The following is a 22,948-nucleotide window of genomic DNA, read 5'->3' as shown; positions in this document are numbered from 1 at the left end:
TGTAAATCCTGTATTTAAAGAAGCCTATTAGACCGAGGAAAGAAAATATTTGATCTGTGGTGGTAGGTGGTTGGAGACTGTGGAGGGTCTGAGTTTGATCTAGGGTGGTAAATCAGGTGGAGGTTCAGGATTATGTCTCTAGAGTTCTCCTTTCTACCTATTATGTTAAGAATTCTTCTATTAAGCCAATCAATAGTAATATTTGTTACTCTGGGTTTTGTGACCTAACATTGAACAATTAACAATTACTGAATTATTATATATCCCCTAATATTTAAACTAAAATTTTAACATCACAGGCTATGAAATAGCAAATGAAAAGGAGAATTAACAAAAGACTGTTGAAATAACATATACATTTCTAACATAGAAAATGTTTTTTGTTGTTGTTGTTGTTTTTTTACAACAACAGATCCTTGGTACAAAAAGGAAGTCTTTGTATTTGACAGACTATACAATTCCATATGCTTTACTATTAGTACAAATTTAGTACTATTTACAATGAGAGATTATAAACTACTATTCCTAATGAACTACTGATTTTCAGAGAAAAATAAGGAATGGTCAAAATGTAGTTACTATTTTGTGGCTTCTCAGCTGGCAAAGAGATGCTAACCCTCTTTTTGACTTATAGAACTTTACATTAAGTCAATATAAAAGCCGGGGTAGCAAACTCAAAGAATACAAGTTCTACAGACTTATTTTCTCAACAGTGGGGTATTCTAGTTTACATAAGGTCCTCAATTTCCTCAGGGACATAGTAACCCTATAATTCCCTAAATCTTCTCCTCTGGTCTGGCTCCACATGGAGGTAGAGATTTCCCAGAGCCAAAGCAGAGGAGGGCAGGGGCTGTAGCAAGGTGATGATAACCTCTAGCTTACTGCACTGTTATCTTTTCCTGACTAAGCAGTGGCACAGCCCCTTAGCTAAGAAAGAAGTTTCTTTGTTATACAAAAAAGGGAATCAGGGTGCCTGGGATTCCCAGTGCCCAAGGGGGAGGGGCAAGTGACTGAAACTGTGAGGGGAGCCTGCCGCTTCTTCTTCTTTTTTTTTTCCCTTTTCTCTGCTACTTCTCCTGCAGCCAGCTGCAGCCCGGCTGCCTTTTCTTTCTCTACCTCTGCTACTATACTGGGCTGCATACTGACCATGCCACCTGCCTGCAGGTGGGTGCTGGTGATAGTACGCTAAACTCTCTATGTTTTCTATGGGTCTAGCAATCCTTGGTTTGGCCAGTCTGCTCTTAAGTTGGCCATTCTAGTTCACAAAGAGTCCGCAACGTGGCAGAATCAACAGGAGTCCCATAGTCTCGTGCCTTGCGAGAGAAATCAGAAAAATTATCAAGCAAGCACTGAAGAGGCATTAGGGCAACATGGCCCTTGACTCTCAAAGGAATCCTGTGAGGAAGCAATGGGCGAAGCAGACAAACAAACCAAATATGCACACAAAACAAACAAAACTTCTAAACCAAAACCAAAGGGAGAAGGCAGCATCCTGCGTTCCCCGACTGACCTGGTGGGGAGAAATCAGGTGGCGTCCCGCCTGCTCCACTACACCCTTTTCTAACTAGAGCTCTGTTTCCAAATATTCAGAGAGGAAGCTTCCTTACCAAACAGTCTCGAGACTTCAAATGTTTTGAATCAGCCAAATTCAGTTTCCAAACGGCAACTGCCGGAGGCTGGCCAGCTACCAACATCTGCTGCAGCCCACTCTGTGAGGAGGGGTCTTACATGGCCTATCTCGCTGGGGCCTCCATTTGTTACATCCCAGGAGACAGACCACAGCAAACCCAAAGTGAATTTTATAAGTTTTATTGCAAACCTGTGCAAGGACTGCAGGCAACCCATGCAAGGGAGCAGCGAGCTTCTAAAATGGCTCCTTTTTATAGGGTGGCTATCTAGGCTGAGCAAGCATTCGTTATACAGAAGCAGATGTGGCAGTTAGCTATTTGCTAGGGAGGTCGTGCACAGCATAGCAATGGGGGGGGTATAGCTCAGTGGAGAATTTCAAACATAAACTTCTGATAAGGGTCTCTGACTCATAGAATGCAGGATGTTGGGTCTACATTTCTAACGGTTGTTTATTTTATTTTTTTTCTTCTAGCCATGTACTGGATGTACTCAGTTTTCATGGCTGGTGGCCTGCACCGCTTGTCCTAAGATGTCACAGGCGGTCCTAGCCAAAGTTCGCGGGTCTGGGTTCCCCATGTGACCATTTCCCATTATCCACCAACCTTACACAAAGCATTGAGGGTTTTAAAAACTCTCTTCCTCTCTCCCGCCCTCTCCAAGGTATCCCTGCAGTGTTCCAATCCACTAAGAAAAAACAATGTTTATCCAAATTCTCCACAAATGAAAATCTAAAATGAGTGAGCGGATTCAGGAGGATTCAGTATGACAGTTTATCCAACAAGGAGATTTCCACTACTTGAGGACACATTCATTAGGGTCTGACTTCTGATTTCAATCTCAGTTTGTTCTGTAAGGCAGCACTCCTCAGAACTACATATAACACACTCACCCACAAATGGGTCACTTGGAGGAAGTCGAGCATGACCTTCTGTTCTCTCTCCTTGCCTATCACTGTGCGTATGACTGGCATAGTTAAATATAAATGTGAGTAAAGTGGTAAAATTTAGCCTCTTCTGCTAACCCTGAGAATAAAGAGTAGGAAGATTCAAGTTAACAAAATAAAGCTCTCAATTGTCTGTTTAGAAATCAGTAGGAACTTGGGCTGGGAGGGGGGAGCAGAGAAGTGCTGTATGGGAGGAGAAAAAGAGAGAGAAGGCCAAGAAACAGGCCAAAAGCTGGAACTGGGTTCATAAATAAAACCAAGGTGTTATTAAGAATGAGAAAGTATGACATCAAGTTTTGAGTTGTTGATTCTTCTATACAACCTATAAAAACTACCCCATTTGAAAACTACCAGTAAATTTCACCACACACAAACTTGTGTGAATAGGGTATTTGTGTGGACATCAGTGAAAAGGTTTTACCTCTGAGTTGGTGAGGTCTTAAAGAGACAGAAGCTGTAGGAGAACAAGACAGTCCAGAAACTCAACTACCATTTTGGAAGCAGAAGTCCATAAGAGGTGAGCTTGAGACAATAATCCCTGAAGGACTTCACAGAAATCTTGAGGGAAATGTTGGACATTCCAATTAAGTTTAAATACAGGTTTAAAATAAAAATTAAACTAAGTTTAAATTAAAAATTAAATAAAATAATAAAATAAGTAAATGCAGGTTTAAACTAATTTTATCCTGATCATAAGGAGATGGACAACCGTAGTTGTTGATTTTGGTTACAATTAGTTTAAGTGTTTATAACTCTGGGAAAAGGGAACTAATTTTCCAGAAATTAGGTGTTTATTACTCCTCAAAAATTAGTCCATTTCCTGACCCATTATTAACAATGTAGTTCAAAAACTGTTTAGCCCTGAAAATACAGCTCTTGAATTAAAGAAGTCTACCTTACACCAAGTTCTGCAACAAAGATCAGTGTTGGCAGAGTTAAAATCGAAGCACAGCAGGCAAGGAAGACTAAAGAGCATAAGCTCCCTGAGGTCAGGGCCAGGTGTTTGGTGTCCAAGTGACACACACAATGCCTGGAATAAAACAGGTACACAATAACCCCTGAGTGAATAGCAGTCATTTAATATAGCTCCAAATCATACTAATGTGACAATAAATGTATCACACAAAGGTTTAAGCACAACTAATTTTAGCCCTGAAACAAAATCTAAATAGGTAGTGGCCATGACTACTGTTGAGTTATTTGAGACATCCCACTCCTATGCAAAATGCAGAATAATCAGGCATGCATGAGGCAAACAGACCTCTCCTTTAACTGCGTGATGGGGAACATTCAAAACTATAGAATTAAAATGATTACCAGCCTATTAACACTAGGTACAGTACAGCATTAGCAGACCTCCAAGAGACTTATGATCAAACAGGCAGTTTCGATGCAGATGCTAATGCCTGACCATCTAATGACTACCAGGAACAGGAACAAACCTGCAGTCCAACAAAAGCAGGGTTGCTGACTTGGTACAACAGGGCATGGCACTGGGAGAAACCACAGAGTGATGCTGAGAAGAGGGAGGAGGAGATCACCTTCGGTAAGGTTTGAGTTCTCACTGAAGGAGGCTGAGGAGAGTGAGGGAAGCAGAGATCAGTTCTGGACTAATTACAGGTTTTGAGGTGAGATTAGGAAAAGTGGTGATTAAAGTAGGAGCTGTTATGAAGTGAGGGCAACAGGTTTAGCAATTAAAGATCCCTGGTAAAATATGATTAGAGCAGATCCAGGAGTATCAGCTATAAGAAAGCAGGAATGCATGCGGCAGGGCCTCCCGCAGCTGCTGCATGGCCGTGACCATGGAAGACGCGCTCTCTACACTAACTCTGCAGCCAGCTGCTCCGCATCTTTCTCCAAACCTGACAGACAGCAAGGCGACCTTTACCTCCTTCCTTCTAAATCAATGTTCACTCTTTTTGTCAGAGATAGTCTTTGACTCACTCACACATACAGGTATTAAGTAATCCCCCATAATCAAGGTGTAGAAAGGAACATTCTCAAAACTTTAATAGAAAAACACCAAAAATAAAAGATTCTATTATATTTCAAACCATTACAAACTGACACACACTCCTAATCCCATCTGTACCTTCTCACTCATCTGAGTATACCTCTAGCTCAGCACACGTGCCCTGCAATAGCTGTAATGCATCACAATTGTAGTAGGTAATAACAGTTGGTTTATTTCCCTGTTTCCTCCCCTAGACCCTAAAAGAGCAAAAACTAAGAACTGCCTGACCAGGCAGTGGCTCAGTGGATAGAGCATTGCACTGGGACACAGAGGACTCAGGTTCGAGATCCCGAGGTTGACGGCTTGAATGCAGGCTCATCTGGTTTGAGCACAGCTCGCCAGCTTGGACCCAAGGTCGCTGGCTTGAGCAAGGGGTCATTCACTCTGCTGTAGCCCCCTGGGCAAGGCACATATGAGAAAGCAATCAATGAACAACTAAGGAGACTAAGGAGCCACAACAAAGAATTGATGTTTCTCATCTCTCTACCTTCCTGTCTGTCTGTCTCTCTGTCTCTGTAAAAAAAAAAAAAAACAGGCCCTAAGGCCCTGGCCAGTTGGCTCAGTGGTAGAGTATCGGCCTGGCATGCAGAAGTCCCGGGTTTGATTCCCGGCCAGGGCACACAGGAGAAGCGCCCATCTGCTTCTCCACCCCTTCCCCTCTCCTTCCTCTCTGTCTCTCTCTTCCCCTTCCACAGCGAGGCTCCATTGGAGCAAAGATGGCCCGGGCGCTGGGGATGGCTCCTTGGCCTCTGCCCAGGCGCTGGAGTGGCTCTGGTCGCAACAGAGCAATGCCCCGGAGGGGCAGAGCATCGCCCCCTGGAGGGCAGAGCGTCACCCCCTGGTGGGCGTGCCAGGTGGATCCCGGTCGGGCACATGCGGGAGTCTGTCTGACTGTCTCTCCCTGTTTCCAGCTTCAGAAAAATATAAAAAAAAACAAAGCAAAACAAACAAAAAAACAGGCCATGGCCAGTTGGCTCAGTGGTAGAGCATCAGCCTGGCATGCAAGAGTCCCGGGTTTGATTCCCGGCCAGGGCACACAAGAGAGGCGCCCATCTGCTTCTCCACTCCTCCCCCTCTCCTTCCTCCCTGTCTCTCTCTTCCCCTCCCGCAGCCAGGGCTCCATTGGAGCAAGGTTGGCCCGAGCGCTGAGGATGGCTCCGTGGCCTCTGCCTCAGGTGCTAGAATGACTCTGGTTGCAGCAGAGCAATGCCCCAGATGGGCAGAGCATTGCCCCCTGGTGGGCATGCCAGGTGGATCCCGGTCGGGCACATGTGGGAGTCTGTCTGACTGCCTCCCCATTTCCAGCTTCAAAAAAATACAAAAAAACCCAACAACAAACAAACAAACAAAAACCAACTAAGGACTGATTCCATGCCTGCTGCCTAGCACAGATCCCGGTACATAATACGTGCTCTGGAACCAAGGTCCCTGCTTGTCCCCTCTGCATATAATGAGTGCCAAGGCTTCTTAGACAATAACACAGATTTTGCATTCAAAATACTTAAAAATATCACAAGGTGAAGGATCCACTGGGCCAAGGATGACTGGCAGATCTACAACTCTAGATTTAAAAAGAAGAAAGCTTACATTTCAAGAGTTTACAAATGGCTTTGTTTATTGCAACATGATAAAGTCAAAATCATTTCAAATAAAAGCTCATTGCAAACTGAACTGAGTCCCTGCCCAACTGAGTCACCTATGGTGAGTGAGGTCCTAGGGACTAGAGACACTCATACATCTGTATTTCATCAAGACATTTCTGGCAGTGTCTGTTCTGCATGTCCTGTTCATTTTTGCTCCCGGCACTCTGCCTCGCACACTAAGCGGTATAGCCATCAATCACATGGAAGCAAAGCACAGAAGGTAGAAAAACAAGAAGAAAGGAGGCAAAAATCATAAACAAAAATGTAGGAGCACAGGCCAGGCTGGTAAGGAAGAGGGAGGTGTCCCCCAACCCTCGCCTCCCCCAGTGCATATCAGGGGCTTCCTACACACTGCTTCAGTTAAAGAGGAAAGAGAGAGGCTGGGAGTGGCTTGGAACGTGGAAGCAGAGAATAGGGTCTGAACCTGGGCTGAGAGGAGGGTGAGGAGGCGGCAGAGAGAGGACTGGGAGGAAGGGATATGCTACCGAGATCAGAAGATGAGAAAAGCATCTGTAGTAAAGCCACCAGTGATGCAGGGGAAGCAGGATGACAATAAAGCTATGCAGAGTGACTGAGGAGCAGAGGTCTCTAGGTAGTCTCTTTATCTGAACCTTAGTAGATGGAGAGAGGCAACTGGGAAGTCTGCTCTGAGCACACGATGCTGCCTGGCTTTGGAGCCAGTGCAAACTACCACAGAATCCCCTTTCACTTTTCTTATTCCCGTCGCCTTCTATCCACCCCTTTCCTCTGCTCCTGCTACTGGAGTGTTGGCCAAATAAGGCCACATGCTTCTTCTGGGGCAGTGGAAGAAGCCCTTAGAGTCCTGCCTTTCTCTGTCCTAAGGATCCACTCATAAGGAGGACGAGGAGGATGACTGGCATCCGTTCAGTGTCTCTTCCAAGATGAGCTTCATGGAACAGTCAAGCAATGACAAGACCCGCAAAAGACCTTCACATGTCAAGGTGACACGCACATTCTAGTTACCGTGACCTGTGGTCAGCAAGTGGATACCAGCATGTCTAAATTATTAACTGTCTAACCAGCAACCAGCATGCAGTCTGCGCGTGGTTGAGGGTGCTCTGGGGGGAGGACTGCTGCCAGCTCCCAGTCCTCCCGGGCTGCGCTGCCTGTCACATCTGAAAACTTAGCCACAACTCCTGGGACTCGGTGCCACACATTCTACGTAACCCCACCCAGCTGTAAAGGTCTTTCCACAGTAACACATTCTGCGAATCATCAGAATTAACATGTGTTAGGCAGTTAGGATAACCAAATCATGTACACAGGTATGGTGGCTTTTTTTTTCTTCTTGTGACAGAGACAGAGAGAGTCAGAGAGAGAGACAGATAGGGACAGACAGACAGGAAGGAAGAGATGAGAAGCATCAATTCTTTGTTGCGGCATCTTAGTTGTTCATTGACTGGTTTTTCATATGTGCCTTGACCTGGGGCTACAGCAGAGCGAGTGACCCCTTGCTCGAGCCAGCGACCTTGGGTCCAAGCTGGTAAGCTTTGCTCAAACCAGATGAGCTTGTGCTCAAGCCGGCGACCTCAGAGTCTCAAACCTGGGTCCTCCATATCCCAGTCAGACACTCTATCCACTGTGCCAAATGGTGGCTTTTATTATGCAGCCCAGGCACTGAAAATTCAAAGAGTATTAAATTACCTCAGATTTGAGAGAAATGTCCCCAATTTTGATAAGTAATTTTACTCTACCCTGGTCCTGAAAAGTCTTTGCATAAACACTGTTTGTGCTACTATTGTACTGAAACTCTAAGCCTTCCATATTCATGACTTAGGTTTTAAGCCCACTTCAGAAATAATTCTGTGAACCCTTCCCCATGGTTGGAAATAAAGTATGTTATCTTACTTCAAAGGATAGTGGTCATCCATAGTATTTAATAAGGTATGCAATCTTTTCTCAGTAGCACAAATATTGAGAGGAAATCAGTCTTAAAAAAAAATTTTAAAAACCTAAAAAAAAACCCAAAACAGAATCTACAAATTTTGTGGAAGTCTAGTATTGACCAAGTCTATTTACAAATTTTAAATATAGATATTCCTCTAACTTAAATTTTTACTGAGTTCTAAAAGTCGGATTATAAATAAGTCGTAGAAAAGAGAGAGGTATTTCTCCTCAGTAAGAATTACACATATGACAGGCTCTGGGAGCAGCACACAGAAGCCTTTCTAACTTGTGCTCTACCTAAAACAGCAGTGATAATGGTATCTCTATGAGAAAATGCATTCAGCATTCCTTTTTTCAGATGCCAGGAACCCAAAATTCTCCCTTTCTGGCAATGAAAGGTGAGCCTCTTCTTGCTCAAGCAGGCTCCGAATGTGTCCATGGGACGGGCTTTGGGAGGAGAGTCTGTGTGTGGAACAGCAGGACTGGGAATGCAAAGTGCAAAGTGAGGGAAGCGAACACACTGCTCGTCAGACCGGGAGCAAGTTTGGGCAGGCGCAGAGGAGAGGGCCTGGGGAAGGGGCAGCTAGTGGGTGCGTGGGGCTGGGGCAGGTGAGGGAAGGTGCTGAAGAGCCAGCAGTTCCCCACCACCTCTTCCCATTTCCCCTGCATCCCCAAGTTTCTTCTACTTCTTTCTCTTTCTCCCCTTCGAAAGGCTTTATAGGGAAGGACTAAGAAGAAATGAAAGGCTACAACAGTGTCTGTGCAGTAAGAGGAAAGGAGAAGGGGAGAGGATTACAGTAAAAACCTAAAGTGGAAGAGATACAGTTTTCTAGCTGCAGATAAGGGATGGGTTTTTCACTATCAGATGTATGTTCATAATCAGAAGCTGTCTCTGTGGTTGACACACAGGTCCAAAGTAAAGAGAAAACAATAGCTATTACCCCAAAGTAGAAGAGCATTCAGCAAGTTACATTAACCTTAGTGTCTGTGAATGCTTCCATTGTTAAACATAATCTTTAGAGAAAAAAAGGTATTATATTCAAAAAATTTACTGCACACCTGCTGCTCTTTGCCAGGGACAATCTCTTCACTAACAACACAGAAATCAGAGTAAATATATGCCTGCATTTTGGGGAGGAAGTCATATATCATATCCTATTGCAGAAATTCAGGTAGTCACCAATTTCATGCAAGGTCCCCTACTTCAAACAGTTGTATATCCTTCAAGCAAAATTATATCTAGAATTAATTCACTAATCTGTCCTTTTTTTCTTACTCTCACTCTTCAGCTGTAACATAAGCACAACATAAAAACCATATACCTTTGTTTACTTGAAGCTCAGAAGCTTATCACTTTCACTAACAAGCACTCTGATTCACATCGAAAACCTAACTTACAATAATATTAACTATTTTAAACACTGTCTGGGATTACCACCTTTTCCACAAATTATTTGAGTAATGAAATTAACCTCACATTCTTCAAATATACAGAATTAGAATTTTTATTTACATGTTTATTTACATGTTTTTTGTCTTTTGTTTTCCTAGAGAGACCTACTTGGTCCTGTTTGGTATAAACACAAGGTGAAAGGAAAAGGCAAGAGCTGAGGCTTCTCTCTGGGACTCTGCACTACGAATGAGAAGAACCTCCTTTTCCCATCAGCCCCTTATCCCCTGGCAGGGCACAAGCCGTGGAAGCACATGTCATGTGGAATCAAAATGGGAAAAGGGGATGTCTGGTCTGGTGAACAGAGTCCCAGTCTGGGTTTAACTATAATTTTCCCTGTCTCACTGGGATACTTAAAACTGCTGCTTAAAAAACAAACAAACAAAAAACAAAACAAAAACAACTTTGTTTTAATCTATACTGCTTACAAAAATTAGAGGAGGAACCACCATACTTTCCATAATGGTTGTACTACTTTACATTCCCACCAACAGTGGATGAGGGTTCCTTTTTCTCCACAGCCTCTCCAACATTTGCTATTACCTGTCTTGTTAATAATAGCCAATCTAACAGGTGTGAGGTGGTATCTCATTGTAGTTTTGATTTGCATTTCTCTAATAATTAATGAAGATGAGCATCTTCTCATATATCTGTTGGCCATTTGTATTTCTTCCTTGGAGAAGTGTCTGTTCATGTCCTCTTCCCATTTTTTTATTGGATTGTTTGTTTGTTTGTTGTTGAGTTTTATGAGTTCTTTGTATATTTTGGATATTAGGCCCTTATCTGAGCTGTTGTTTGAAAATATCATTTCCCATTTAGTTGGCTATCTGTTTATTTTGTTATCAGTTTCTCTTGCTGAGCAAAAACTTCTTAGTCTGATGTAGCCCCATTCATTAATTTTTGCCTTCACTTCTCTTGCCTGTGGAGTCAAATTCATAAAATGCTCTTTAAAACCCAGGTCCATGAGTTTAGTACCTATGTCTTCTTAGAAAGTATGGTAGTTCCTCAAAAAACTGAAAATATAATTACCTTATGACCCAGCAATCCCTCTACTGGGTATATACCCCCAAAACTCAGAAACATTGATACGTAAAGACACATGCAGCCCCATGTTCATTGCAGCATTGTTCACAGTGGCCAGGACATGGAAACAACCAAAAAGCCCGTCAATAGATGATTGGATAAAGAAGATGTGGCACATATACACTATGGAATACTACTCAGCCATAAGAAATGATGACATCGAATCATTTACAGCAAAATGGTGGGATCTTGATAACATTATACGAAGTGAAATAAGTAATTCAGAAAAAAACAGGAACTGCATTATTCTATACGGAGGTGGGACATAAAAGTGAAACTAAGAGACATTTATAAGAGTGTGGTGGTTACGGGGGGAGAGGGAGAGGGAAAGGGGGAGGGGGAGGGGCACAAAGAAAACTAGATAGAAGGTAACAGAGGACAATCTGACTTTGGGTGATGGGTATGCAACATAAGTGAACGACAAGATAACCTGGAGTTGTTATCTTTGAATATATGTATTCTGATTTATTGATGTTGCCCCATTAAAAATAAAATAAAATAAAATATCCCCTAATTTTTGTGAGCAGTATATATTTCAACCACAAACTAAAGAATACGTCTTACACAATATCTGAAAATTCCACTAGGGCTTTCGTCAGCAAACTCACTAGTCAACAGAGCCAAATATCAACAGTACAACAATTGAAACTTCTTTTGAGAGTCAAATTTTTTAAACTTAAACAATATAGGTAGATACATTCTTTATCGAGGTAGCGCCCGCACGTAGTATTTTGGGGAAGAGCCACACGCAAGAGTCCAAAGAGCTGCATGTGGCTCGTGAGCTGCAGTTTGCCTACCAGGGCGTGATTAGGGGTTCAGAAGCTGTATAGAAAGTAGTGTTCTGAATATTTCACAAGACTCATTTCCAATCTTCACTCAAGCTTTTGATGATTGTGCTCCAGTGAACTTTAATGCAAGTTAATGTGCTCCAGTGAACTTTAATGCAAGTTAAAATAGGAAGTGTTTTCCTGACATCATGGAAAGTCCAACAGGGTCCTTGGGGCAGCCATGGTGATCACAGCTATTTCAGACACAGGGCCGTCAGAAGCAATGAGAACAGGGGTGTAGTATGGGTAAAGACTGGTATAATGGTTCTCAGAATCTCTTCCCATTTGGCAGGGAAAATTTCTATGGATTTCAACCGGAAAACATAAAACTAGAAAATGGGGAAATAACATGTTGTGTCTAATCCTACATTTTAGTACATATTTGTTTAGGATAATTACTCAGTCTCTTCCTTTCTGATAATGCTGCAAAGAAAAAGTTGTCTTTGCCTTAAAACACATAGTGTTCCATCTATTAACATTAGATAAGTCATCTGTTATAAGTAGAACATCATGTAACGCTCTAAACACAGCCCAAGAAGCACAAAATTGCTACTATTATTTACTTGAGCCTTTAAAATGTTACTTGTTTTACCTCTGTATTAACTTCCATTGGTATCCTCTTGATTTCTCCTATGTCCAAGTAACTGGGAGAGAAAAACAAACAAATAATGAGTGTTTCTTTTATTGCATTTGAGTCAGTTGTATAAATTTCTTTTTAAAAATTGTTAAATAGTAAAACAAGCCATAGAAATATATACCTAAGCCTAAAGCTAAAATCAAGAGTTACTAATCAAAGCATTTTCAGCACCACCAAACAGTGCTGACATAGGTCTGTTCTAAACTTCAATGAAACTGAAGTCTTAGAAATGCATACTTCTACTGGGGAACACTTTCCCTTACAATGGTTAGCTACTTGCTATATATACTGTATATGGAATCTCTCATTCTTATGTCAGTTTAGATATAAAGAGTGGTTTGTGTATAAAGCTGCTTAACAGTTTCATTAATCAGACTTCAGGTTTAATAAAAGTACTGATAGCATGCATTAGCAACTATCAACTGTGAAACTCACAACCGTGAAAGGCTCAGAAATCTTTCCTATGAGAGCAATTTCTAATGATAGAGAAATGCTTAGCCATGTGGAATGGTTTAGTTCAACTGAGGCAGATAGGTAGACTAGCTAATTTTTAGAGACCCCTATTATTCCATTATAATATGCTACAGATATTAACTAGTGATCCTTTTTCAACTTTAGCATAAGCACAACCTAAAAATTTTATACCTGTGTCAACCTCAAGCTATCAGTTCATCACTGTGATCTGGTACCACTGTGCTTCACACATAGAAAGTGCTAAATAAATGCTCTAGTATAAAAATAAGTATACATCTAGCATCTAATTTATAACCTTAGATAGAAAATAGGTAGATTCTCTACCTCAACCATAATTGCTCAGTTACCAGAAAAAAAAGTTTATATTTGAAATAATTTTGGCTATGTTAGATCATTGTTGTTTGTTTTTTTGGATAGAATGTTTTAGTAGATCCAAACCTCTGGAAATTACCATATATTTCCCTCACATAACAGTATTTATATAAGGCAGGGCAAATGCTCTGTTTAGCAATAAATGGCTCTTCTGCAAATCTGCAGGGACTGATTTCTGACATAAAAAAAAAACAACACTAAAAAGTTCTGTCATTTTCAGGAAAATTATCTTAGATCCACAAGATTAATCTTGTAGAATCCTCTTCCAAAAATGCACAGGGAAAATAACACTCTCTAGAATTCTTTTTCATAACAGGTTAAATAGCTACCCAAAGTTTCATTATGGTTTCAAACATACTAGAAAAAATGTGAGTAAAAGAATTCAAGAAGAAAGTTGTCATTTTCATTTGAAAAATACTTTTTCACCATTGCTATCATTTCCAGCATCATTTAGGCTCTAAATAACAGAATTACCCTTGATATCTTTTGGACTTTCTTTTATTCTGCCAGGTGATTCATTTGTTATATAAATTTACAACTGCTAAGATTCAAATATATCAAGCATTTAAATCTTCTTGGCTTCCATCAGTATAACCATAGATACTACTACTTTCGCACAAATAAATAAGCTATTTCTCTGTCAGTATGGAAAACTAACCACAGACACTGTTATAACAAGGTGAGGGGGGTTTTTTTTGTGTGTGTGTGAATTAAAAGCAAAAATAACCATGCAAATCTCATATATAAAGAGTAATTTTGAAGAACACCTTCTCTTTGGTTTGAAATTGTACCTGATTCTATCTTTTGAACTGGAAGTGCCAAATAAACAAAAGAGAATATGAATTACTAAAGTGAGTATATAATTTTGGGCTGTTAGTAGATTCTGAAGCAGATTTCCATTCCCATGAAACTGCTTTATAGGGAAGTTATGTAATAAAAAGGAAACAAGCTATATGATAAAAGGAACTGGACATAGTGATGTTTTACATTTATGTAACATTTTCATGTTTACAAAACATTCACATTCATAGAATTTCCTCTTTTTTTTTTTAATTTACTTTTTACCACAACCCTGTGAGGCTGAAATGATTATGTTCCTTTTCTGTATTAGGAAACTGACCAGCTGAGTCAAGTGGCTTGCCCAAGGAGCTAACAATCATAGCTCAGTCTCACCTCTCCTGATTTTCAGTGATAAGTTCTAAGTTTCTCTGAAGTATATAGTTTCATTTAGTTCTTTTCTACCAAGTGAAACAAACAATACTAAAGGAGGTTTCAGGGGAGGAAAAACTAAATCCAAATGTATCCCTCACTTCCCACCAAAAATAAAAAATGTCTGGCAGAACACCTAGGACTCAGTTTAAACTTATGAAAGGACGGATGACATATAGCTTTAGTGATAGGCAGGAAAATATTTCTATACAGTTAAAATCCGAATTCACAAGCACTTATTTTTGTGGTAAAAATTTTTGTTGTTGTTAATCTGACACTCAAGCTGAATTCTAATTAAAATGTTATATTAAAAACAATGGAATGTAGACTTTCCATACATTCAGCCATTCTACTCCTAGGTATATACCCAAAAGAAATGAGAAAACTTGTACATGATTGTTCAAAGAAGCATTATTCTTATTAACCAAATGTGAAACAATCCAAATAATCATCAACTGATTAATGGATAAATACAATGTGGTATATTCACATCATGGAATACTATTCAGTGATAAAAAAATGAAGTACTGATACATACTACAACATGAATAAGCCATGAAAACATTATGTGACGTGAAATAATACAGAAACATAAAAAGCTACATCTTGTATGAGTCCATTTATATGAAATATCCAGAACAGACAAATCCATATAGACCCACAATAAATTAGTTGTTACCAAAGGATGGGGAGAAAAGAGATATTAGGAGGTACAGGGTTTGTTTTTGGAGTGACAGAAAAGTTCTAACATTAGTTCGTGGTGATGGTTGCACAACTCCGTGAATACACTTAAGACCCACTGAAATGGGTGAGGTTTATATAACATGAACTGTATTTCCATGAAGCTGTAAAAAAGAAAACACCTATGGAATGTTAGACTCTACCTGTCCTACAACACCCACCCACACCAGAGGTAATCTCTCTCAACTCTGAACTTCCACGTCACTTTGTTTTTCTTATTGCACTTATTCCTTTGTACTCTACATTAAAATCTTAGTGTGCATGTAGTCTTTCTCCTGTCAGATTGTAAACTCCCAAAGAAAGACAAAGAGTCGTGCCTTGGTCATCTTTGCTCCCCTCACAGACCAAAACTCAATGTGCCAATTCACTGAGTGAGCTCTTTGCCAGGACCCGGGGATAGGCAGCAATGATGACTTCTGTCCTCGAGGGCCTAGCCATCAGGCACTTAGAGACAGACATGTAGACAAAAACAGTGAGCCAATTAACTTTTCCAAGCTTTATCCCAGTAGCATAAACATGCAGGTGGAGGGGCATGGCCATTCACTTGGAATGAAGGTTGAAAGAATTTAAAGTGGGGGGTGCAGAGAGCAATTTTCTCCTCTGGTGATTCTATAGTATCCACTATTTCAAAATGATTTTAACTAGAAAGATGGGTTCCAATATAAAGGAAGAAAGAAAAGAGAGAAAAGAAAGAAAATGCTAAAATACCAGTTTGGTCACTTTTAGAAAAGATTCCTGTTCTTTACACATAAGTTTTAAGATTGTTCCTTCTGCTACCCAAGTGAAATTCCTTCTCCAGTGACGCTTTCTGCCTCCAACCTCAACTGCAGCGGGAGCTTTGAGAGGCACCAGCCCGCACAGCCGCAGCCCCTCCACGCACTGAGGTCTGGGTGAGGCGGGAAGACCGTGTCAGTCCTTTCCTGCTGCCAACCGGAAACCTTCGCGCACCCAGAAACGGCGAGCGGTGGGACAGACGGACTCGCTTGAGTTTCTTGAAGGCTTCCTGGCCCCCGGCCACGTAGTTGCCCCGCTCTGGATCTGGTCTAGTTTACAGATGCGGTGCCCGGCCCGGGGGGTGTACAGATTCCTGACGGCCCCAAAGGGCGCCTGGACGCCGCCCGTCACCTCCTTCAGGAAGATGTCGAAGGTGGACACCTTCTTCTCGTGGATGACAACGCGGCGCCCCGCGAAGAAGGGGTCCCCGTTGCGGTATACCAGCACGCTCTCGACCACAGGCTGGGCGCGGGGGCGGCCCTGGCGCCTGTGCCGCTCCTTCTCCCGCCGCCGGTGCCGGCTAGCGCTCAGGGGATCCCGCTGCCCCGAGGCCTCACCGCCCACGTCGGTCACAGGCTGAAAGGACGGAAAACAGACCCGGTCAAAGCGAGCAACGGCCAAACGCCGGCGTGCGCCCGGCGAGACCCCGCATCCGCGGCGCTCAGCACGCACAGTCCAGTCCAGTACTTCACGGTCGGCGCGGGCCATCGGCGGCCGCCCTGGCGCCGCACCTGTTCTCACGCGCCCTGCCGAGCCTAGGTGTGGCCCTGGGACAACAGCCGCGTGGGCGCGGGACGAGAGATGGGGACACACGCCCGCGCGCGCGCTGCACGTTATAAAGAAGATGTAACTCAATTTCTCGCATCACGTTTGCGTGATTCTTTGCCAACAATTAATTTTCTATTCTCTCCTTGCTCCCTCACCTCTCAATCCCCTGCTTGCTCTCAAATCAAAGCAATTAAGATTCTGGCTGGAATTACCCAGATTTTTGTTTGCTGAAGGCCAAAGGCGTGTTGAGAGACAGAGGAACCTGGAGCGTTCAGTACCACCCCCCCCCCTCAGCCGCGGGCGCCCCCTGGCGAAGCTCCCAGGGGCACTGTCTGAACGCCACGAGCTGCGCGCGCAGGAGAGCCGGGACAGGACTGGGGGGGGGGGGGTCCCTACCCACGCTCGGGGACCGTGGGGAAGGGGCACCGATCGGGGCAGAGTCTCGGGGCACGTCGCTCACGATGCTCCTTCGGCTGCCGCCGCCTCCTAGGGCCCAGCTCAGCCCGCTGGGACCCTAGCTGTTAGTTCCTGCCGTTTCCATAGCAACTGCAACCGCACTGATAACAGGGTTCTCGAACTGGGCCTGAAGCGTCCGTGAAGCCTTGGGCTTTACTGCCGCCTGGGGCAGAGGCGCGAAAGAGGCAGCGAGATTGGAGACTGAAGGGAAGGAAGGGCATCCTATAAATGGGCACCAACTGTGCCAGGCACTGTGCTAGGTAGGAGTTGGTTGGTTAAACAGCAGCAAACAGAATAACCTGCAGTATGCTGAGTGCCCATCACATGCCTAGCTATGCCGAGAAAAGGCTTTTTCACTACTTCTAGAAGGTTGCATGGCTGTAAGCTGTCTGTGCCCAAGAGCCCACATCCGTGTCGTTTGTGTAGATCACTGTGTGGGCAAGATAGAGGAAAGGGACTTTGAGACTATGAAGAGGTGATTTGTCCAGTCCATTCTGGGACATATTGTGGGATTATAAAAATTCTTTTTTAAAAAATTGAAACCTTTGAGCTCATCCCTGCCAGTGTTCCATTTATTCCTCCTAAGACCTTGCTACTAAATGTCATGTGCAAATTTAATTTAATTAATGACTGTTCCTAATTCACCATATATGAATAAAATAATCTTTATAATAACTACCATTAATTAAACTTACTATGTACCAGACTTTGTTAGGCACTTTCCATAGATTATCTAATTTAATATTCTTGATTATCTAAAGAGGTAAATATTCTTTTTTCAAACTAAAATGGGATAAATGACCCGGAGGCCCAGCTGCCTGTCACCATGAAAAACAACTACATGGCACAGGTGCTGATGAGAAGGAAAGAAGTTTATTCAAGTGCCAGCCACTGAGAAGATAGGGTATTCCTGTTCTCAAAAACCCTTCTTCCCCTTTTGGTTCAGGCAGGGATATTTATAAGAAGGGAGGAGGGGAAATAAAACAAAGCCATCAAAAGTAGGGATCGGGAGTTCTTTGCTGAAGTAGAGGGTGCTAGTGCAAGCTAGCTCAGCATGTTCAGGTAACAGATTGAAGGATACCCATCCCTCAGAGCTGGCATGTCTGAAGGCTAGAGTCCATTCCCTTGGTTGTCACAGGAACTGAAGCTAGGGTTCTTGTTTTATGTAGCAAGTGACAGATTCCCACAGTTGGGTTGTCCTTTTGGCCTTGAGTGAGAATCCAGACTGCAAACCCCAGCATGGTGGCAGCAGTAGAAGAGGGCAGGGCCCAAGGTGTAGCTCCTGCTTGGGCTTATTCCTCTTGCTCAGATATTAACCCCTGATGTGACTCAGCTGAGGGGAACAGGCCTTTTAACTGTAACAAGAACTTGCCCATAGGTAAAAGAGCAGGGTTGGTTTTATAGCAGTGATTTGTTACAGAATACATGACTGTGATTACTAAACTAGTAATATGGAATCATGGTTAGAAGAGCAATAAACTGGATTTCACATTTTACAGAAAATCTTTTACAAGCTTACTTTGTTAGTACATTCTTATTTAGTTCTTTTTTATGGCTAGTCAGACTAATCTCAGTAAATCAGTAATATTCCTGGCTATGAAATTAAAACACGGAGGTATAGAAAAACCAAAGAAACTTACCTTAGGTCACAGGAAAAATTCCACCCAGTCCTCTGATTCCAGAACTACCCTAACCACCATGTAATACCAAACTGAGAGATGAGTATAGGGGACATTGCCATCTGGGGATAAACGTGTTTATTAAACTTAGCATATTAATGCCTTGAAAGTTAACAGTTTTCTAAAGAAGAGAAAATAGAAGGGCACATTACAGATAGAAAATAGAAAAAGGAAATTTTTGTGAGCTGGTTGTGAAGAGTACACACACTGGATGGATCAGCTGGAGAAGAGATCTGTAAAAGTGCTACCAAGCAGGTGAATGAGGCAGAGTACCTGTTCTGAGGAGTGGAAGGTAGTAAATCAAGCAACATTCCAAACAGTCCAAACTCCCTACCACCTAGGCTAGCCCAGAGCAAAATGAAAACACACGGTCCCTTATTTGAAACAAGAATTTTAAGATGGCAACAGCAGAGCATTAAACCTAGCACCTGTCCTTCTATGTGTGGTAAGCTGCTACCAGTGCATTAAGCTGCCCCACATCTGTGCTTCCACATACCTACAGCCCAGATCTGTCTCTGAGCCCAGACCCATTTATCCAGTTGCCTCTTAGCCAGGGATGTGTAGATAAATGTTCAACAACTAGTTTTCAGGCAAGGATGGCCTTGATTCATAGCATTTGCCAACTTCTTTAGATTAAATACTAAAAGCAAGGCCAGTTTGCAGCTACCAATCAGACGTCACTAATAGCAAGAGATGCTCAGTAACATGCTATTATATATGGTATTTCTATCATACATATAACCTCCTAGGCAATAGTAAAATGCAGGTGGTGATGAGTTGGGGTATTATCTGTTTTTAATGTAATGTATGTAATTGTACAGTTATATGACTTAATTTTTTTTTTCTTTTGTATTTTTCTGAAGCTAGAAACCGGCAGAGACAGTCAGACAGACTCCCGCATGCGCCCGACCGGGATCCACCCGGCACGCCCACCAGGGGGCGACGCTCTGCCCACCAGGGGGGGATGCTCTGCCCCTCCGGGGCGTCGCTCTGCCGAGACCAGAGCCACTCTAGCACCTGGGGCAGAGGCCAAGGAGCCATCCCCAGCGCCCCGGCCATCTTTGCTCCAATGGAGCCTCGGCTGCGGGAGGGGAAGAGAGAGACAGAGAGGAAGGAGAGGGGGAGGGGTGGAGAAGCAAATGGGCGCTTCTCCTGTGTGCCCTGGCCGGGAATTGAACCAGGGACTTCTACACGCCAAGCCGACGCTCTACCACTGAGCCAACCGGCCAGGGCCTTCTTAATTTTTAATAAAGACTATGTTTAAAATCTCTGGAAAGTTAACAGTTCACTCTCGCAAGGCACTACACAGTGGCTCTCAGGCCTGATCATGAAGAGCTGTGATGTACCGTCATTTGTATAGTCATGATGTACAGCTGTGATGAGAAGCCATTTCAGATGGATACTGGGGAAACTTTGAGAACACACATAGAATGAATGGGAGGCAAGGTAAAGTTTTGTTTTTAAGCTTCTTCCTAAGTGTATGAAAGATATAGAGAGTCAGAGATAACAAAAGACAATTCTTAAAGAAGATTTACAGTGCATTAGAAATAATACCATGAAGATATTTGCCACTTTCTATAGAGCCTGAGTAAATCTCTGAAATGATTCCAGTTATATTTTTCTTCTAAAATAATAATTATTTTAACCTAATACTGCACTGAAAACAAATCACATTGGACCTTGGGCTTATACGAGTTCTTCAGTCAGTTACCAAATTCTTTGTAGAATTATTATTTGTATGTATAAATTCCCTAAACAAAAGGACTGTGGCCACTTCATTCATTCACGTATCTCCAGTGCCTAGTAAAAAGGCCAGTATACCTTCAGTATTGAATAATTATTTAATGAGTGAGTGAATGCAAAATATATTAAGTTTACAATTTAAGAAAAACTTCAAAAAATTAGAAACTATTCCTCTAGAAGGAAACATTGTTTCAGATCAGCAAATAAAAAATATTTCATTGGCCCTGGCTGATGGCTCAGTGGATAGAATGTTGGCCCAGCATATGGAGGTCCCAGGTTTGATTCCTGGTCAGGGCACACAAGAGAAGCAACCATCTGTTTCTCCTTCCCTCCCTCTCCCCTTTTTCTTCCTCTTTCCCCCTGCAGCCAGTGGCTTAGTTGGTTCCAGCATGGCTCCTGGCACTGAGGATAGCTCTGTTGGAGCGCATTAGCCTCAGGTGCTAAAAATAGCTTTATACTTGAGTATTGGCCCCAGATGGGGTTGCCAGGTGGATCCCAGTAAAAGTGCATACAGGAGTCTGCCTCACTGTCTTCCCTCCTCTCACCAAAAAAAAAAAAAAAAAAAAAAAAAAAAGAGAGAGAGAGAAAGATTTTGATAGAACTCCATTTTTAACAACATGCTGAGTTAAATGTCCTAAAATCACTCTTTTTCTAAAACAATCAAAAATGCTAAATTAAAGAAAATGTTTAATATTTTTTAAAATGCATTGCTAATTTGGCAAGAATGAATAGAAATCAGAAAAACCAAAAGCTGAGTGAAACAGAAACCTTGGGAGGGAATCAGCACCGAAATCAGCATTTCCCTAAGTACCCCTGCGTGTGCCCTGATGACCTGGGCTGCTGTTCTGCAGGCTGCACAGGGAGGGAGGCAGCACAAGGGGAAGTCCAGGTCCTTTCCAACATGCACAGTGGAAGAGGAGCCCTTTGTGTATACCTGGAACCTCAAAAGAGCTACATAAAAGGGTTACATTTGTCCTAACAGCAGAGGTGGAATGAGGGATCAAGAAATTTCCCCAAGAATTCATAATTTGAACAGTTGCCTCCTGGGTAGCTAGGCACCTAATTGCTCTGTGTTGACAATCTAAAAAATGTGAAGCAGAAAATTAAATTTAAAGTGATTTGGGGTTAGAAATGCTTCAGATGGCTGAGAAAGTCAGCAGCACAAAAACACAGCAGACCAAAAAAAGGAGGAGGGGGAGCAGATCTGCAAATATTTAAAATGCTAGAATTTATTTAGTAAAAGACTCAAATACTGGAATATCCATACAATGAAATATTACTTGTTAAAAGTATTGATGCATTTACAACATGGACAAAACTCAAAAGCATTATACTAAGGAAAACAAGCCAGACACAGAAGGTCACACACACCATATCTCTATTTATAAAAAATGTACAGAAAAGGTAAATGCACAGAGACATAAAGTTGATTAGTGGTTACTAGAGGTTAGGGAAAGGGTAAAATTGGAAGGTAAAGGATGTCTTTTGAGAGTGATGGAAATGTTTTGGAATTAGTGGTGATGATTCTATAAAGTGGTGAATATATTAAAAACCACTAAATTGTACATGTCTTCATATTATTGTTAATATTTTATACTCCTCACATACATTTAAAATGTTATTGTTATATGTTCAAAATTTAGTAATAATTTTTTTTTCCAAAATGAGTTAATGAGGGAGGCGGAGGAGGGTGTGGGGGGTAAATGGTGACGAAGGCTTGACTTGGGGAGGTGAACATACAATACCATGTACAGAGAGATGTGTTGTAGAATCGGGCACCTGAAACAAGTATAATTATGTTAACCAGTGTCACCTCAATAAAATTCAATTAAAAAAATAAAAAGAAGACCTGAGAAGAATAAGTTTATTCTTATTTAGAAGAAAGGGAGGGAGGAAGAGAAGGGAGAAAGGGGAGAGGAGAGGTGGAAGAGGAGGAGAAAGTGAGGAGGGAAAGGAACCACAAGGAGTCTATGAGTAAGATTCTAGGTGCTTGTGGGCATTCAGCAGGAAGAAATTAATGATAGCAATAGCAATTAGGGGGGACAACCCAGAGGAGGTGAGTCTTCACATAGGCCTTGAAGAATTGGTTGCATGTGATATAGTGAAGAGAAGGAGAGGAAAAGAAGAGAAGCAAAGACAAAATGGAGGAATAAAACCGGGAAGACTCCAAACGACAAGTGGTCTCCAGAGGCCTGTTGAGGAGATGGTGAGCAGGCCTCTGTCTGTTGGGGTGCCTGTGTGGAAGGACAGGGATGCTACATGGCAGAGTCTCATGGTGGGGGGAGGGGGGCCAGGAGAAGGCGGTGAGGCTGCCTGAGAGGAGCCAGCTTGTGGTGCTCTGTGTCCCCTCCAAGGAGTTGAAAGGGAGACCCTGACCATCATGCCCTCACGGGGCCACTAGAGCTCCTTGAGTCCCTTGACCATCTCAGGGACTACAGGCCTCTTGCTCCTGCTCTAGCAGAAATGCCCCGTGGTGACTGGAGAAATCCCAACTCTTCAGCTCTAACGCTTAATTATGTGGACTCTGGAATTCCCTAAGAACGGGGCGTGTGGGCTTCCCACTGCCTTTGCCTCCCTGGGATTCGCACCTGGGCTGGG

General features: G+C 42.6%; 1 protein-coding gene across 1 annotated transcript; it reads right to left on the bottom strand.

Annotated features, from left to right (window-relative positions):
* Window positions 1–14,678: 14,678 nt before the first annotated feature.
* Window positions 14,679–16,675, bottom strand: LOC136330984 (retinitis pigmentosa 1-like 1 protein). The gene has a single exon (XM_066268723.1). The coding sequence runs from the start codon at window positions 16,410–16,412 to the stop codon at window positions 15,840–15,842; it is 573 nt and encodes a 190-aa protein (XP_066124820.1). The 5' UTR covers window positions 16,413–16,675; the 3' UTR covers window positions 14,679–15,839.
* Between the last annotated feature and the right edge of the window lie 6,273 nt (window positions 16,676–22,948).

This window comes from Saccopteryx bilineata, chromosome 3 (genome assembly GCF_036850765.1).
Source record: "Saccopteryx bilineata isolate mSacBil1 chromosome 3, mSacBil1_pri_phased_curated, whole genome shotgun sequence".
Classification (NCBI taxonomy): Eukaryota; Metazoa; Chordata; class Mammalia; order Chiroptera; family Emballonuridae; genus Saccopteryx; species Saccopteryx bilineata.
The sequence above is the reverse complement of the archived record's forward strand: the minus strand, read 5'-3'. Positions and strand labels throughout refer to the sequence as shown.